A 17696-nucleotide genomic window follows, 5' to 3' on the forward strand; every position below is an offset into this window, starting at 1 on the left:
GGGTGGATATGGCAAGTCGGAATCGAAACGGGCGACATTGCTGCTCCATCAACCCAACCACCTAAGCCTCCAGGTCATTACTTGAACTTTTCTGAAAATTCATGAAATAACAGCAATTGCTGTGGATCCTATAGGGCATGGTATGAGCATCTCTTTTAAGGTCAGCGTTCCCGTAGAGAGAGAGAGAGAGAGAGAGAGAGAGAGCTCTTCAGTCAGTAGAGCTCAGGTATCATTTTTATTTTTCATACTGGAAGTAGAGCTCAGGTATCCTCTCTCCTATGCCGTTGGAATAATCTCACACATACAGACCGGTTGGAATAATATTCGCCTCCACAAACAAACACAACAGTGGTTGGAATAATCTCAAAGAGCGAGGATGACCCGGTTTAGTGTAGTAAGCTCAAAAATGCCAGTTTTAAACGCTAATGATAATGAAGTATGTTTTTTCAGAATGCTAACAGCTTAAAAAAAAAGAAAGAAAAGGATACGCTATATTTAACAGGATTGCACCATAAGTTTGGGAAATATACAGATGAAGTTAAATGTTTTGAGTCATTTTTACTGGTCTAGAAAATTCACAAAACGATGCTTAAAATCAAGAAAAAAGACTTTTGAGTTATGACGAGGCTCATATTTTATCTAGGATGTTAGTGTTATATTGCAATTACCTACAAACTTCCTGTATTCAAAGGATGTCACACTGTACAAATGCTTTTTTAAAAAATGATGCCCTTTCCTAAAGAGTTAATTCTAAGTTTAATTTGATGCAAGCACTAAAATTTGGTACTCCAAACTTTACAAGCAGGTTTTATTATTACGAAAATAAAATACAAAAACAAAATTGAAGCTCGAGTTAAGCCAAGGGCAAAACCCCCATGTCTAATCGGTGAATCAACAATGTCTGGTAGGGGTTCTGGTTCAGAATCTGATAATGCCACCATAAAAACCTTACTCGAAAATAGCTCACCTGTTGGGGAACCACATTGTCAAACAATGCATCCCCTCCAAACGCTTCCTCTCTCTTATCTTCCACATTCTCCATTACATCTTTGTCACAAACTCTGGTTTCGAACACTTTCTCTCTCTTCTCAGCCTCGCTTTGCATCATCTCTTGCTCAAAGGTACTGGTTCCAAACAGTCTCTCTCCCCTAATCCCCACATTCTCCATTTCCCTGTCGAAAATACCAGTTCCTAGCCCCCGCTCTCTTATCCCCCACATTCTCAGGCATTTCTGTCGAAAATGCCAGATTCAAATCCACTACCACTCAATTCTCTGTTGCTCCTTGGCCAAAAACGCCAGTTACACCTGGCTCTTCTGCCTGATTAGTGTCTTCAGAGGGCTCCTCGCTGGTTTTGAGCCAGCTTGAGCACAAGGCATCATAAAAATCGTCGCTTTTAGAACTTGAGGACCCTGCCCATTCATCAATAAATCGCATGCCTGGCCTTTGACCACTGGAAAGTGTAGTCTCATCCAACTTACGTCCAGTGTTAGTGGCTGGAACTGATCATAATGGAAGCGCACGAGGGTGGATGAGTGGCTGTAGAGCTAACAGAGCGTGAGCGCAGAACTCAGCAAGCCTTGTTCCTCCTTCCCTCTTGCCTGTGGCAAGAAATATAGAGCACAAGGGATAGCGAGAAAGAGGCTTAGTTTTCCATTAAGAGATCTCAGGTTCGAATCTTTCCTGCAAGCCATGAGAGAGAGAGAGAGAGAGAGCAAGGCCCTGAGATAAATACGGTGGATGATGGCCACATGGTGAGAGAGATGCCAATAGTGCTTCACAAGCAGCAAGCTGAAAATCAGCTCTTATGGATGCCGGTTCATCAGCTATGAGGGCATTTGCTTCCCCAAATGTACACAACCCATCAAAAACATTGGTGGCTGCCGTTATCAGAAGGTCTACTTCACTCTGATCTCAGCGTCCCACACTGCTAAATCTTTAAAATAGTTCATATACTTAAAAGTGATAGAAGTGATACACTACACAACATAATTGTCAGAAGAGACACTCATATCAGCCCCTCTGTCTTTCTCTCTTACCCCCCCTTTCCCCCAAAAAAAAAGGAAAAATATACAATGAGACCATTTATCTTTCATACAAGGTAGTCACAATTAATCTTGACCGTTGGATGTGGAATTAGATGGCTGTATTTATTCTATTAACCAAGCTCAAACTTCAAAAGAAATTTTCTCGAACTTTATGACACACCTAAACTATCACATTTCATATCGGATGACATTCTTGTATTAAAGGTAAATGGTCTCATTGAATACACTCCCCAAAAAAAATCCCCCCTCACAAAAAACAGAAAAGGAAACAAAAAGAAAAAACATGCATGTAAATGGATGGCAATCGATGGGGTTAAGGGGCCTAGTCTTTAGTGGTCATATATCATATCTCTCTCTCACCTAATGGATGATAATTGATGGGTATTAGGGGTCATAGACTTTCGGTGATCATATAGAGCATCAGAACCACTCTCTCTCTAAACACACGCACACACAGTTCTTGACCATTCTTAGATAACTCAAGGTATCTCATACGTAGGTAGTTCATGCCTTTTGGTAAAAGCCAGTTATGGTTCTTATGAATCAGTACGATGCACATACCACAGTGAGAAGGGCTTCCAATGCCTTCAGTGCTGATATTTGAACAGAAACTGGAATTGTGCTATTGATGTTCACATCTTCAGCTTCAGCATCAACTGCATTCTGGGGCTCTGGTTCAGGGCCACGCTGCCTTTTACGTTGGTTAGAGGGTAGCTCCACCACCCTTCGACTTTTTGAATTAAGAAGTTGGGATGATCTTATGACAGAGTTGTGATTGGTAAAGTTCAGGTCAACAAATGCATTTATAATTACTTCTGATGCAAGGTAAAGAGCCATTCCTGTTCAAGATGAACATTTTAAGAACCATCTTCTGTGATTTCTAGCTTTAATGTTAATTACATGAACAAGTTGTATCTATAACAGTTTAGACACACCTAGGATCTGTTCATCAACAAAAAAATAAAAAGACATACTTAGGACCTATATAATGCCACAAAATTTGGAATACTATTTAAATTGAACCCACAATCATAAGTTCATGTCTTCATGTTCAAATTTAGCAAGGACCTCATTTCATTAGATGTTAAATTATTTAAAAACCTAACTGATTCTCCTGTGTTCATGTCCTAAGGCCCCCTAACAAAATGATGCAAACAGTACTTTCATATCATCATGACCAACCACATTTCTCACATTAATCCTCTTGTTTGCAATTAAAATGCATATTACAGAGATCCATGTTACTTTTAAGCTAAAAGATTTCCTCCTCCCTAGGGAGGATACTATCCATTTCGTCCCTCAGGCAAAACACAAGCTAGGGATACTCTTTAGATCTCAAATTTTGGGGATTTAATCTGTTCAAACCATAGATAATCTAAGCAAAAGAAATTCTGAAATAAACTCTCCATGTAATAGAAAAAACTAATGCCTCAAGATCAAATAGAGACCGTCCAATTTTTTAAGGCCTAGATCTAAGTGTCACAGAACTCAAATTTCAAATTTTTTTCCTTTAAAAATAATCTAGTACTTGTTAAATGGTTCCCAAAATTTTAGAATAAAAAACTCAACCTAGCTAGGTGCTTTGACTGAGGGAGTAGATGCGCAATATGCTCCTGCAGTAGCACATTATATGCACTCTACTTTTAATCCTACATCCATTACTTTCAAAAGTAGATATCCACTCCCTCCCAAAATATGCCTTCATCTAGTCCTCTGTAGACATACAACAAGCTGTTCCTTCCATCTACAAGGCCATATCATGCTAATGTACTGAGAATAAAAAATACACGTCCATTAGGACAATAATGGTATACTACCTACCCTTTTTGTTTGACTTTCTTACACAGATAATATTGTTACACACATAATATTGTCTTGCAATCATGCAATCTACTTCTTAGCCCTCTGTGTGTGTGCAATAAGCACAAAGTACATATAAAAATATGCAGAGAAAACAGAATAGTACAAACCAGTTAAAAAGAAGCAAAATCCTTTTGAACAATTTTTTATAAAAGAATCCTTTCAGACAATTTAGAAGCATTGATAATTCAAAAAAGAAAAACAATTAGAAGTAACTTGAAATTTGGAAATTTATCAAACATAAAAGTGGTTATTGATGCCAATCATGTGGGTAATGTCGATTACAATCATACAAAGAGACTAAAGAGAAATAATAATGAGTACATGTTCCACAGATAGCACTAATTAAGAACAGGGGGACTATTATAGGTTTAGGAGACTTGATCCATACCTATGCCCATAGAGATCAGCAGCCTTTGTGCAATCGAGTACAGCTTTATTCTTAAATCAGGCAGTGCACATCTCCTGAAACACTCTGTTAGGAGTCGTACAACATCAGCAGCATGAGGCAACAGTTGACTGCATATTAATGAAATGTGCATACATCAGCTAACATTTTCTCGAAAAGAAAGGTTGACATCCATTCAGAAATAAAAAAATTAATTTTCATGAATATCTCTTTATTAATTTTCATGAATGATCTAGGGTGCAAATCAAAATCTGTTGCAATTCTAGCACACACAAGGATTTTGGCATTGTGAGAACATATTTAATAAAGTATTAGTATGTATGACAGAATGCAGAAAGATGATCAAAACCTAGGTCATAGACTGCTAGAACTGAAATTGAGTAAATGTCAGACAAGATACTATAGTAAAAGCAATCTTCAAACAAGATCCCCACAATGACTCCTGGATATGCTAAGTATTGGTAAGTATAGATTTGATATAAATAAAGAAGACAGAAAGGCCACGTGTGAATAAATGGGTGAATTGAAAGAAAAAAAAATCGTGTAAATAAATTTAGGCCAAGAGATCAAGTCCATGCGCTTAATATAGGACTCTTAACTTTAAACTAATAGGACTTTTAATGCTACCTGTTGTTTCTTTTTTGAGTAAAGGTCACTGATTCTAACCCTCCCCAATGAAAGATTCTGTAAAGAATTATCAGGGAAGAACATCTTACAAAGAGCAAGCAATGCAAGACAATCCACTAAGACATTCATCTAACAAAATATAACAATTCAAGGCATAATACCGTAAATCTGCTGGGCCAAAAGCAAATAAAATATTTTCGCACCTTCCCACTCCCTTGATTATGGAAGTCGGTAAATCCAAACTACATAATTGCAATAATGGTAGCTCGGAGCAAAGAAACAACTGTTGGGAAACTAGCAGAATGGGCATCAAGGTCTGGCAAAGAGCACCATCCACAGATATTACTTGTCCAACAAGTGCAAGCTGAGGACGAATAGGGACAGTCACCTGTTTTGTAAAAAAAAAACATTGTAAAATCAAAGGGATTTCAAGGAGATATCTATCAACCAAAATGTTGCATTAAGCACACATACAGTTGAATGAAAATAATCAAAGAGAAGGTGTTGCGAAGAAAAAAAAAAAAAAAATAGAAATGTGATATAACTGGACAGGGTAAGCATGGGTAAGCATCATTGAACAGCATTGCATCAGAACAGACACTCGGGGAGTAAGCAACTGCCAAAATCTTTTTGTTGTTTCCTTAGGGGCCAACACTGACTGACCTCCCAAAGGTGGAGGTGGATCTTTACCCGGTGGAACCAAGATAGCAGTCACTTCAGTACCTTTAGTTGCTGCAACAGGGGCAATAAGATATTTTAGTTCACTAATGAAAAGCTAGATTGGTGTTGGTCGGTGTGTAGAATTCATCCACCCAAGGAAGGACCACTACAATGTCCACCCTCCACCATTGTTAGGATCCTATGGTGGATCCTAGAGGGCATTTGTTTGGGCCCAAAAATAAATAAATAAATAAACACACATAGACATGCACGCGCGCACGCACACACACACACATGTTTCTTTTCCACAATCTTGTTCACTGGGTCCAAGAGAGTGCGTGGGTAAAATTTAGGCCTGAATGGATGCCCTTCATCATCATCATCATCATCAGAACCTTTTCCCAACTATTTGAGGTCAACTATGAACAAATGCCCCTAAAATGGGGAAAGATGGATCCTTTGCCCTTGGGTGGATCAAAACGTTTCACTATAAATATATATAGGGTGTAGTTTGTATAAAGCTGAGGCCCTAAACAATTAAAGAAGGTGCACCTTGAAATAGTGTCGAAAGATGTTATTTCACTACTGGAAATTTTTGTGATGGTTTGAAAATTTATTTTCATCTTTAATTATAAAATTTAAAGCTCCAAAAATAGTGTAGATCGAACAGATCTATAAACACTTTATTAATCTTGAAAATTGAAAGTCGAGAAAATGTATTACAAGATGCACTATTTTCAAGACTTGAATCTAATTTTTTTCATGTTCATACATCTTGAGGTCGAGATGATCGATTTGCGGATTTTTGGGCGTCGAAACAACTTCTTCTAGTGAAATTTGATTGATCTTAAAGATGAACATACATAAATTGAGAGTTTTCGGGTCAAAAGAATCCCCCTAACTAGGTGTTTTGTCACTTGGGCATATATACAATAGCACTTTAGCCATGGGCTCAGAGAAATTTTTCCAAACACACACACACACACACACACACACACAGAGGACTACATAATCAGGATACAAGTAGCACATGACTCCTTCTAGGCCTTCAAAAGCCTGATTGAGATCGCTATTAATTGAGATAATTATCTTTTGCATCATAGAGAACCAGCAGTCTGCATCACTTCTTGCCTTGGGAAGGAAAGCCAAGCACAGGGCAAACTTCTAGAAATTGGAAAACAAAGACAGCTGAAGGACTTTTGATGGAGGACAAAGATAAGGAGAGCAAGAATATGGTAAAGGACCTATTAAGGATCAATAATGATCAGAATGCAATAGGAGAAAAATTCGTAATAGTTAATCTTTTGAAGTAAATATATGATTGAGATATCCAGACACCTGACACTGTGTTTACTTCTTAACACGATGAAGATCGAAATAAAAATACAATAGAAGCTACCAATAGAGAACCTAGCAATGTCATTTACCTTGGAGACACTTATGCTACATTTCCCAGAGATGATCTTGGAAGCAATGGCAGCTTCGACCTGCCACAGCATCACATAGCTATTAGAATATTCAAATTTTTACCACGGTTCTAAACATCAGATGAAATATTTTTTTGAGAAGAACATCAGATGAAATATTTCAGTAAGGAGAACAATTTTAATGAGCTCTAACCAATTCATGCATAGCAGTCAACCCATACATTACATGATTTTAATTAGGGAATGTTTAAAAATCATTGCATCCTTTACTGTCTACAATAACCAATATTGTAATAGGTCATGTCGATTCATTCATCTCCAAAGTGTACATTCAAGGTCACCTTATTTACTCTTATTAACATAAAATATGTTCATGCATGAGCTAGACATGCCAATCAAGCATCATTGATTATTAGTCACTAAAAACATTAAAAGTAAAACACCCATATGAGCCCATAAGAAAAAATGCATCCAGTAATCAACTAGTTTAGAATAAAAGGAAAGCACAGACAACAAAACCCTTAATGAGTGAATAAGAAACAATAGAAAAATTTACACCATCACCCTTATTCTTTGCATAATAAGTAGGTAATCAGGAATAACGCTCATGTATCCTTTGAAATGACAGAGATATTCCAATATTTAAACCAGTGAACACCCATTCTGCCTTAACTATGACCGTTGTGGCAAACCATACAAATAACAAAATCACTTGAACATTTTCTTCTTCAAAATTGATAAGGCTTATTGCATCAAGAAACTTATTGGATCAAGAATGACTCCATGCCCCTAAATATGGGTTGATTTGGAGATTCTCTAAAATGTCCCTAACTTTCCCATCAGTTGAAAACAAGCACAAAAGTTGCTACACAAAAAGAACAAAATATCACAGTTCCCTCTATATGAGAATCCAAAGCAGAAAGGACGGAGTTCAATCAGAATCAGAACAGAATGCACATAGGCAGGAAGTTATGTGTGTGTGGGTTGACATCACACAGGCTCGCAAATTGGCCAGTGTGGATCTTTACATCTCCTAAACCGCAATGTTTGAAATGTCACAATGGAACCTACAACAAGTCAAATGATGCAAAGGCACTTTTGTAATTACTACAGTGGCTATTTGCTTATAGAAAAAACCACTGAAGTGGCTTGTTTGTAGCTTCATATATCTTCAAAACTGGTGGCTGTTGTGTAACTGACTTCAACTGTCATAGCTTTCAATCTAAGATTAGATATGAAGATCTCCAATCCAGTCACTCAATGGTATGTTATCTATAAAGATCTCTAATAGTCACTCAATGGTATCTTCTTAGTCCAAATAAAAATTGAATTTTCTGATTTTCTGTTTCGATATGCTTTTATTTTTTTGGAGGATCAAGGCATTCTTATAATTGCAGACAGAAAAATAAAAAGAAGTCATTAAAGATACAATACAGAAACAATTTATTAACAAAAAAAAAAAAAGAGAATAATACAGTGATTTTTATTAACAAAAAACAAAGAGACTAATACATTGTGACTACAAGTTTAAATCCTATATACCTCCAAATCATAGTTGTTAAAAGCAGAAACACATGAAGAATTTGAAGTGGAGGAACATTGCTTGCTAGGAGTTTCCAAGTTTGGAAACACCATGAGGGTGTCCATACAATAAATAAATTAAACTAGATAAATATTAAAAAAATTTGTATTTTTGCAATTTTTAAAAACTTAATATTTTAGAAATTCCTTTAATTATACTAACAATAATTTACTCAAATAAAATTTGAGAGCACAAACTCGTATTATTTATTTGAGTTTTCTCAAATATTACTTCAGTCAAATCATATGCAGGTCCTGCCCTTTTCTTCACATATACCCCTTCATTTCAGTTTATACTCCCCAAAAAAAAATCCTAGAAACAACTTTTGACGACGAATGTTTGATCTCAACATTCCCTACATTAAATGTTGACACTGGGAGCATCTTATTTAAAATTCTCTGTGATTGAGGGCAGATTTAAGAACCTCTTGTGCTTTGACAAATTTATAGAACATAGATTTGATCAATTATTGCTTCTTCTTTTTTATGAGAAATTTATCAAACCACACCTAATAGTTGAATTACTAAATATTTCAACATAGGAGGATTTGATAAATGTCAAAACCCTTTATGATGTGTTATTTGATGGGTTGTTTGCAATTTCATCAAAAGAACAATGGGTTACTTGAAATTGGATCAAATGATATGGGTGAGATGTTAAATAGTTCAAACATTGTTCCAAAAGACCGCCCTGTGCCTAGGTAGTCCCGATGGCTAGGGTGCCTCGCCTAGGCCTAGGCGGCTGCCCACTTGAACAATTTGCCATTCTCCCATTGATTCCGATGAATATAGGAAACTTGAATTTCTCATTCACAAATCCATCTTTGTCCATGCTGTTAACTATCTGTTTTGTCGTGCTTCTGGTTCATTTTGTTACAAAAAATGAAGGGGAAACTCAGTACCAAATGCTTGGAAATCCTTGGTAGATCTTATTCATGATTTCGTGCCGAACCCGGTAAACGTACAAATAGGTAGTCTTTCAGGAAATGTTCAACAAAACTTTTTCCCTCGCATCTCGGTCACATCTACTTTTTCACTATTTCGTAATCCCTAGGGTATGATACCATATAGCTTCACAGCGACAAGTCATTTTCTCATTACTTAGGGCCCCTCATTTCCTATTTTTATTGGCATTACTATTGTGGGATTTCAAAGAAATGGGCTTCATTTCTTAAGCTTCTCAATACCTGCAGGAGTCGCACTGCCGTTAGCATCTATCTTAGTACTCCTTGAGCTAGTCCCTCATTGTTTTCACGCATTAAGCTCAGGAATACGTTTATTTGCTAATATGATGGCTGGTCAACCTAGGGCATGACCGCCCAAGGGTAGAAATGCCTCTCGTTGAGCAGCATTGTTGGATACTTTTGATATGGTAACTTAGTTTACTTTATTAGTATATAACTTACAATTTACTAATTTGTATTAGTCCTTTAATAATTACTAGTTATTTAGTTTTAGTTAGTAATTTCATGTCAGTTGTAAATTTGTAGTTTTGTAGTATTGTATATTTAGTTATTTATATTCATCAGTTTCATTTGATTTTATTAGACTCATACAAAGAAAAAGAACATGCTTGAATAAAAAAGGCTCAATGACCTAGTCTATGTCAAGTATAATCGATACTTAAAGGAGAGGTTTGCTAAGAGAGACCCCCTCAGATAAAAAAATATGGATAATGCTATGGAGTGGCTGGTTGATGATGATGATGTCAAGGGGCATGAAGGATTGACATGGTATATGGTCATGGAGGCCTCAAGGACATCAACAGACCCTCCTAGGCCACAAGATCTTCTTCCCAAAGGACAAGGGTGGAGGAAGCAAAAGCAGATTTTCTGATGATGAGTGATGTTTGAAGACTCTTGTGAGTCTTCAAGTCTATATTTCTTTCATTTTTGTTTTCCTCCCCTTGGTTGTGTACTGCGGTTTGTAAACTTTTAAGTTTTAATGGATAATTGGATATGGACTTATGGAGTATGGAGAAGTGTATGTGCTATGTGGACTTGTGGACTATAGATATTTGATGTGCCCCCTAACTCTTATGTGTTATTTCTTAATTTCTTTCATTTTCTTGATGATGAATTGATGTCTTCCTAAGTTGCTACGTGAATTATGGAAAAATATGCCTCAATATGTATTTTTTAATATGTCTCAATTTGAAATGCATGGAATTATGGACTAAAATGTCTCAATATGCATTTTTTAATTTTTTACACAAAATTTGACGTTAGAACAACTTTTGTTTCTACTGGGCCGCCTAAGTTCTGGCGTCTGCCTATGCGCTAGGCGGCCTGGACCCCCCGGCCCCCTAGGCGCCACTCGGCGTTTTTTGGAACAATGCCCCCAACATGGGATCGCATGCCAACTCCGAACCTGCTCCAGGAACAGGGCATTGCGTTCCGGGAACAGGATCGTCACCCAAGTTCGAAAAATTCCAGTAAGCTCCATATCAAAAATAAAGGGCGAATCAATCAGTGAATCTAAGTTGTATTAAGAAATTAAAATAGAATATACCGAAAAAACCAAGTCATCTAAAATCTAAATGACACATGACCCGTCAAATAAGATCGATGATCACTGATAACCAAATGAGCAAATAGAAGAACAAGGAGATCCACTTACATTATCATAATGATGGCGAATAGAAGATGGAAAGAAGGTTATGAGGGTGCATAACAGATTGACCATTTCTTGCTGCAAAGATTCCACCATAATATAAATCAAGATCTACAATGAAATACAAAAAATTGCTATGGTCCATGTATGACAAGTTGGAATAAATGATGAGCCAACCCTGAAGAACAGATAAATGAGAAGTCCACTCCCTTAACTAGAATTATATGAGGCACATACAAAGTGGCATGCTGCATTATTTAATTACAAGCTACTTCAGCCACCAATTTTATTAAATATGTACCGCAAAGCTACTTGAGACCACAGAATAAAAGAAGACAGACAAAAAGAACTTTTTAAGAGGAACAGAAAAATCATAAAAGATATTTTACTTTTAACAAGAAAGAAATATCACTTAAACAAATTGTAGCAGTTATTGTAACTACTGCTGCAATGGTTGCAATTCTTTTGCATGTTGACCTACCCATACTATAACCCCCTTAGGAATCTGTGTATATATAGGGTACATTGCCCTACGATTTGTAGTGTGTGAAAACACATGTATTTACTTTATCTTGTGCTTGAATATTACTCTCTATCCTCTCCTCTCCCAATCTTCCACAAATTTCCTATTTTTCTTTCTAAGATGCATGAAACTAAACAGGTGGAAGCATTTAACTTTGCATGAAAGGACAGAAAGAAGCAGTTAAATAGACAAAATTCACAGCCCTCAAGTCAAAAAAACTGGAAAAGATAAAGGTAAAATAGTAGCAATAGCTCTTACTTGCCCACCTAATGGTCGCAAGAGACTCAGATCATAGTCTCCCTTTCTCTGAAGGACTGCTGACATGATGGAGGTGCCCATAAATGAGTCTTATTTAAAAAACTCATACTTGGCTTATCAGTCCAGTTCCAATGCAAGTTGACTCCCCAAGCCCCTAATTGACTCACTAAGCCCTATCCATAAAAACTTAATATTCTTTAGAATACCCTTTTTTTCAGAAGCACTGGAACACCGTAAAAACTTGTATTTACAGTCAATTAAAACTTGTGCAGGTCACAGTATACACCTGATTCTAGCAAAATAATCGACAAGTCATAATTGAGACCCACTCTAAAACCATAGCAAGTGCACATGGATTTAGGATGCAAGATGTTGTCCTGAGCAATAAACTCAAATTTTCAAACATTGACTCAAAACTAATTTCAAAATAAAATAATGAGATACAATTTTTTAATTATTAATATTTTAGAAGGAAAAAATTTCAATCACACCATGTCCAACACAATAATTGCCAAACCTATAATGATGGAAATTGATGTCTGTTGAGAGCAAGCATGCATATCATTTGGCTCTTGAAGACCTTCAACAATTGTACACAGCTTGGAGATCCCTAAACAATGTGAACAAGTGTTGCCGAGTATCAGAGCCATCTCTCTTAACATGTGAAATAATGGATTTTAATGAAATTGATACCAGTCTGTAAGCATAACCATCATGCTATAAATACATACATAATTTCTATAAATAAAGAGAACACGAACGAACCAACAGAACCTGTAAGATAAAGTGGCAATGCCCAAAATGAAAACATAATATTTCGTGATATATAATAACTGTTAGTTGATTAGTACCCAAGCCAATTCAATAAAATACCAGAATGTAAGCAAAACTAAAGATTCTTTCCATGTTGTGAAAATGGATAAAAAAAGACATTGTAGATTTAGAAATGCTTACGCATACAGCCTCTGAGCAGAGCAATCCTCAGATAATAACCACAGAATTGGTTGTATCAGCTTCCCAGCAAGAGATGTCCCCTCTTTCTTTACATTTGGGATGCCACCCAACCTTACAATAGTAACAAGAACAAATATGGTTTAAGCAACTGTGCTCTAGTATATGAGAAACTGATGAATCATAATATCTAAAACTGTACTCCGCAAAGGGTTTCAATGAATATGACAAGCAAAGAATGTAGTCACTACTTGATGGTCATACCAAAATAGTATTCCCTTCAAATGCAAATTATTACATTAGTCATGTCAAAGCAAGTTCCTTACGGAATCATTTAGAGCAGGACACATTCTCCTGGTCTGTATCATCAGGTTTACCACATGGAAGTCACTTACAACTAATTCAACAGGAACCAGTTCACCTACAACTGATTAGGCAAAGGGTTTCAACGCAAATAAAATCTTTAGCACTCAAAATCTAATAAAATACATTAAGAACATGAAAATATTGTGTCAATTTCTTGAAATGAAATACAAAGAAAAAAAAAAGATTAACATCATGTTCATGAATTAAAAAACATATAAACTGGAATTGTAAGAACAAAAACTTGTGAACAGATCCAGTAAGGAAGCACATGCATCCACTTTGATGAAATGAGAGCTTGATGCAGGCTGAATCAATAATAAGTGGACACCATAAGAATGAAATACCGTCCATCTAATACATTGTATATTACTATACAACAGATTAAATTTGATGTAGATAAACTAATAAAATTCATTTAGCAAACAAAGCGAACATAATGAAGATCTAATTCTTGAGCTCTCAAAAGTGTGGACCATATCAATAAAAAATTAAAGGACTTGGTGCCAAGCGACCCCTGCCCAGGCCTATGTGGGCGACCTCGGGCCTCTTGGGCACCTAGGCGCTGGGCTGGCCGATTATTGGAACACTGGTTATTGACAATTGTACATCAATTTTCAGTAAAATTTGAACAAAGAGAGGACATTATGTCTAGTTTATGTATAAAAAGTTTCAGGTCAAATTTTGCTAGATATTAATGAATGAGTGATGCCATTACAAAACTACAATTTTCAGACATCACTCCTTATCTCTAAATCCAACAAATAACAGTAGTAAACAACCGAGAGTATTAATTCTATTAAAAGTATTTTGTACAAACTTACTCTGCTTCTATGTAAGAACATATTTTTAAGCCCTTTTAATCATTCAATGGTTTATTTATTTTTCTTTAATTTTTATCAATATCTAAGTCTTAATTGCTCCATTTAGCTTGAAAGAGAAAAAAAAAACCCATCAAACTTGAGGTAGCAGGCTACATTGCTAATCACATGTTAAAGCAGCTTCACAAAATTCCAATTATTTTCACCTATAAGAGTGATGGAAATCATATTGTTTTTTTATTTCACTTGTACACAAAGTGTTGTGCAAATAAGCAGTGTCTTGTTAGGAAGTTTTGTTTGGACTGCTGCAAACCTAAGTTTGACCTCAAATCCATGTCTCTTGTACATTTGTGATACTATACAACACCTGCAAGAAAACGAATGATAAGCCATATTTTTTTTTTTGGGGGGGGGGAAATCAGTGGGGATAACGAGTCCCTACCCTTTTTTTTTTATTACTCTCAAAAAAGCTTACATGGTGGAAGGTTACATATATAAGCACTACACAATCCTTTCTAGGGGGTTGTTGGCAAGGCCCTGCAAAATGAAAGGAGCTACAAAATCTGGGGGATGGGCCTGCCATATCGTGGCTTGAGCCATAAATGTTGGGATCTTTGCCTGGCAATCAGCAACCACTAGTGATCGGTGAAGGAGAAGAGCTTTGCCCTGCCACTGGTGTTTGCCTCCCAGAATGGTGAGCATGATTGTACTTTCATATATAACTGAAGACACAATAGATGCAAGAAAGGAATGGTGCTCTCTCCTCTGGATGTCCAGGTTCATATATGAAGTTCATGTCCGTGTGCATTTGATGTCACTAGTTAATGGTGCAGACACTACAATTTATCATCATATCTAGAAACTATACCCATCTATTGTGCACCATCAGGAGCTAGTAAATAAGAAAACTGTACCCATCCTGAAAAGCAAATAGATTACTTTGAAACTTTCATGACACATAAAACTATTATATTTTGAATCTGGATTCGCATAAAAATGGTTATTTTTATGCCCTTTTAAATTCATAATAGAAAAAGACCCTACAACATTCGATTCCCACCAAGTGTTAATACCAAATTTACAAACAATTCTTGTAGGCCTCCATCCACATACAAAAACTTTTGCATTAAATTGCATATTTGGCAAGTCATGTATATCAACTCATTTCAAAGCTAGATATACATATATGGCACCAAGACGAGTAAAAATTTCATAAAAATGCAGTTTAATTTTCAAATGATGAATACAATCCTTCGATCTCCAATCAGTAGGCAACGTCCAACCAATTTTTTTTAACTTAAAATGATAGAAAGACAAGATATAAACAAAGGGAAAGTTGAGACTTACAACCTTCAAGTGTACAAGAAGCTTTTGAAACCAATAAGAGTCTGACACCACAAAACGGTCCAAACTGCACTCTTGGATTGTGAGGCCTAGCAAGCAAACACCTACCCAACACTTGTAAGGCTACAATATATAATGGAAGAAGTCAGTTTATCAGTTTTGACGTAAAGAAATCAAATAATGAATAATTGAACTCAAAGAATTTTAAAGACAATCAAATATAAGCATATTGAATCATAAATTTAAAGACGCACACACCCAAAAGCAAAAAAACAAGGAAGCCAGCTCTTCAAGAAAAGGAGCACAAAACGTAATTCCTTGTGGTATGAGATAACAGGATGAAGAAAACATGAGGAAACATATCAAAGTTTCTCATTTGGTGGGATACCAATTTATATGATTAAAAGGAATTAAAATTGTAAACTGAATCAGTAGGATAAGTATGTAATGTATTTGCCCCAACTAGGACAAGGAAAGGCAACAACCATAACATATCTAAACGATTTAAAATGCCACATAGTATTAGGCTCCACTCAGTGGCTTGATATAAGAGTGTTAAATATGTGTTTGTTATAATAAAAACCTAGATAATTCCTTCAAGTGTCTAACAGTTACCACGTTTTTTATTTTAATTAGTTCAGCATCATGCATAAAGTGACCGAGAGTTGCAAAGGCTCTCTAACAAGGCTGAAATGATGCAATACTATACAGACTCCAACATTAAAAAAGAAAACAAGAAAAAAGTAGAGTGTACAAGAAATGGTTTTAAGAGAGTACAAGAAATGGTGGTACTGAGCATGCCTTTTCCTGATAGTTTTCAGTTCAAATTACTCAATCATTCAGGGAGAAAGAAACAATGGATTTGCACTATATAGCCAGCACAAGCACAGTGTATATAACTATATATTCTAGCTCGGACAATTACATCACTACTAAAAAATAGTATAAAAAACGACTGTATTGTAATTTTTTAATCATAAAATATAAGGTGACTATGATTTCAATGAAGAAAACCAGATATTCTTCCAAAACAAAAAAAAGAAAGAAAGGAATGAGTTGTAATAAAAACAGACATACCATTTGGCTTGAGGCCAATGATAATAAGCACTCAATCCATGAGTCCACCTCACTCTTCCAGTCATTTAAATGAAATTTATCGACCTTTACAGGATAAGTCTCTGATAATAATTTATGGAGTTTGATATAAGAGATGACATTAGAGAGCTCCAAAGGGCTTGACAATGGCTGCTTCTCATCAGAAATGGTGGTAAGAGTGTACAAGAAATGGTGGTACTGAGCATGCCTTTTCCTGATAATTTTCAGTTCAAATTACGCAAGAACTCGATCATTCAGGGAGAAAGAAACAATGGATTTGCATTATATAGCCAGCACGTGCACAGTGCATATAACTATATATTCTAGCTCGGACAATTACATCACTACTGAAAAAATTGTATAAAAAACGACTGTATTGTAATTTTTTACTCATAAAATGTAAGGTGACTATGATTTCAATGAAGAAAACCAGATATTCTTCCAAAAGGAAAAAAAAAAAGAAAGGAATGAGTTGTAATAAAAACAGACATACCATTTAGCTTGAGGCCAATGATAATAAGCACTCCATCCATGAGTCCACCGCGCTTTTCCTGTCATTTAAATGAGATTTATCGACCTTTACAGGATAAGTCTCTGATAATAATTTATGGAGTTTGATATAAGAGATGACATTAGAGAGCTCCAAAGGGCTTGAAAATGGCTGCTTCTCATCAGGCATTCTATCTGCCATTAAAGACCTTAACAACCGAGGCCTTAGCCTAATATCAAACATATTGTGCAAGTACTCACAATCCGCCATTACTTTTCCAAATTTAGGTTTTTTTTTTGGGTAAGTCAAATTTAGGTATTTGTAAGGGCAGAATACACGATAAGCTTTCTCATGACCCAAAATCCAGTGATATCAATTCAAAACGCTAGAATCACATAAGTCTCTAAATAAGAGGGATTTATAAAAATGGATAACAAAATTAATCAAAAGCTCTGAGCTTTCTCTTGAGCTAAAGCCCTAATTATGGTGGCTCACTCAAATCGGATATCAGCCAAAACCCAAGATAACCAGCTTTAAAACTTGCTCGTCAACCCAAATAGAGCTATTTGGACATGGTATAAGTTCGAAACCCTAGAGCAACAAAGCTTCAGGCTTTCTGATGTCCGT

At 36.0% G+C, this 17696-nt stretch overlaps 1 protein-coding gene across 31 annotated transcripts; it reads right to left on the reverse strand.

Annotated features, from left to right (window-relative positions):
- Positions 1 to 779: 779 nt before the first annotated feature.
- LOC18422308 (uncharacterized) lies at positions 780 to 17240 on the reverse strand. 31 transcript variants are annotated; one of them, XM_088866023.1, is made up of 11 exons: positions 15491 to 15567; positions 12960 to 13070; positions 12523 to 12615; positions 11231 to 11302; positions 7031 to 7090; positions 6735 to 6847; positions 5489 to 5675; positions 5147 to 5331; positions 4299 to 4426; positions 2609 to 2886; positions 780 to 1926 (listed from the first exon to the last, which is right to left on the reverse strand). In XM_088866023.1, the coding sequence occupies exons 7-11, from the start codon at positions 5525 to 5527 to the stop codon at positions 1903 to 1905; spliced, it is 654 nt and encodes a 217-aa protein (XP_088722149.1). In that variant the 5' UTR covers positions 5528 to 5675; positions 6735 to 6847; positions 7031 to 7090; positions 11231 to 11302; positions 12523 to 12615; positions 12960 to 13070; positions 15491 to 15567; the 3' UTR covers positions 780 to 1902. The 31 variants fall into 31 exon arrangements, 29 of the variants coding, with proteins under 29 accessions (XP_088722149.1, XP_088722152.1, XP_088722150.1 ...); XM_088866026.1 differs by having other exon boundaries at positions 15488 to 15567; XM_088866024.1 differs by lacking the exon at positions 12523 to 12615.
- Between the last annotated feature and the right edge of the window lie 456 nt (positions 17241 to 17696).

Source organism: Amborella trichopoda, chromosome 4 (assembly GCF_054954075.1).
Source record: "Amborella trichopoda isolate Santa Cruz 75 chromosome 4, AtrichopodaSantaCruz75HAP2 v2.0, whole genome shotgun sequence".
NCBI lineage: Eukaryota > Viridiplantae > Streptophyta > Magnoliopsida > Amborellales > Amborellaceae > Amborella > Amborella trichopoda.

Coding starts and splice junctions, on each gene's coding strand:
- LOC18422308 (XM_088866007.1), bottom strand. CDS start 11,296: ATGGTCAATCTGTTATGCACCCTCATAACCTTCTTTCCATCTTCTATT. Junction 7,091..11,230: donor TTCGCCATCATTATGATAAT/GTAAGTGGATCT, acceptor ATGCTGTGGCAG/GTCGAAGCTGCCATTGCTTC. Junction 1,927..2,608: donor TGGAAGCCCTTCTCACTGTG/GTATGTGCATCG, acceptor AAGATTTAGCAG/TGTGGGACGCTGAGATCAGA.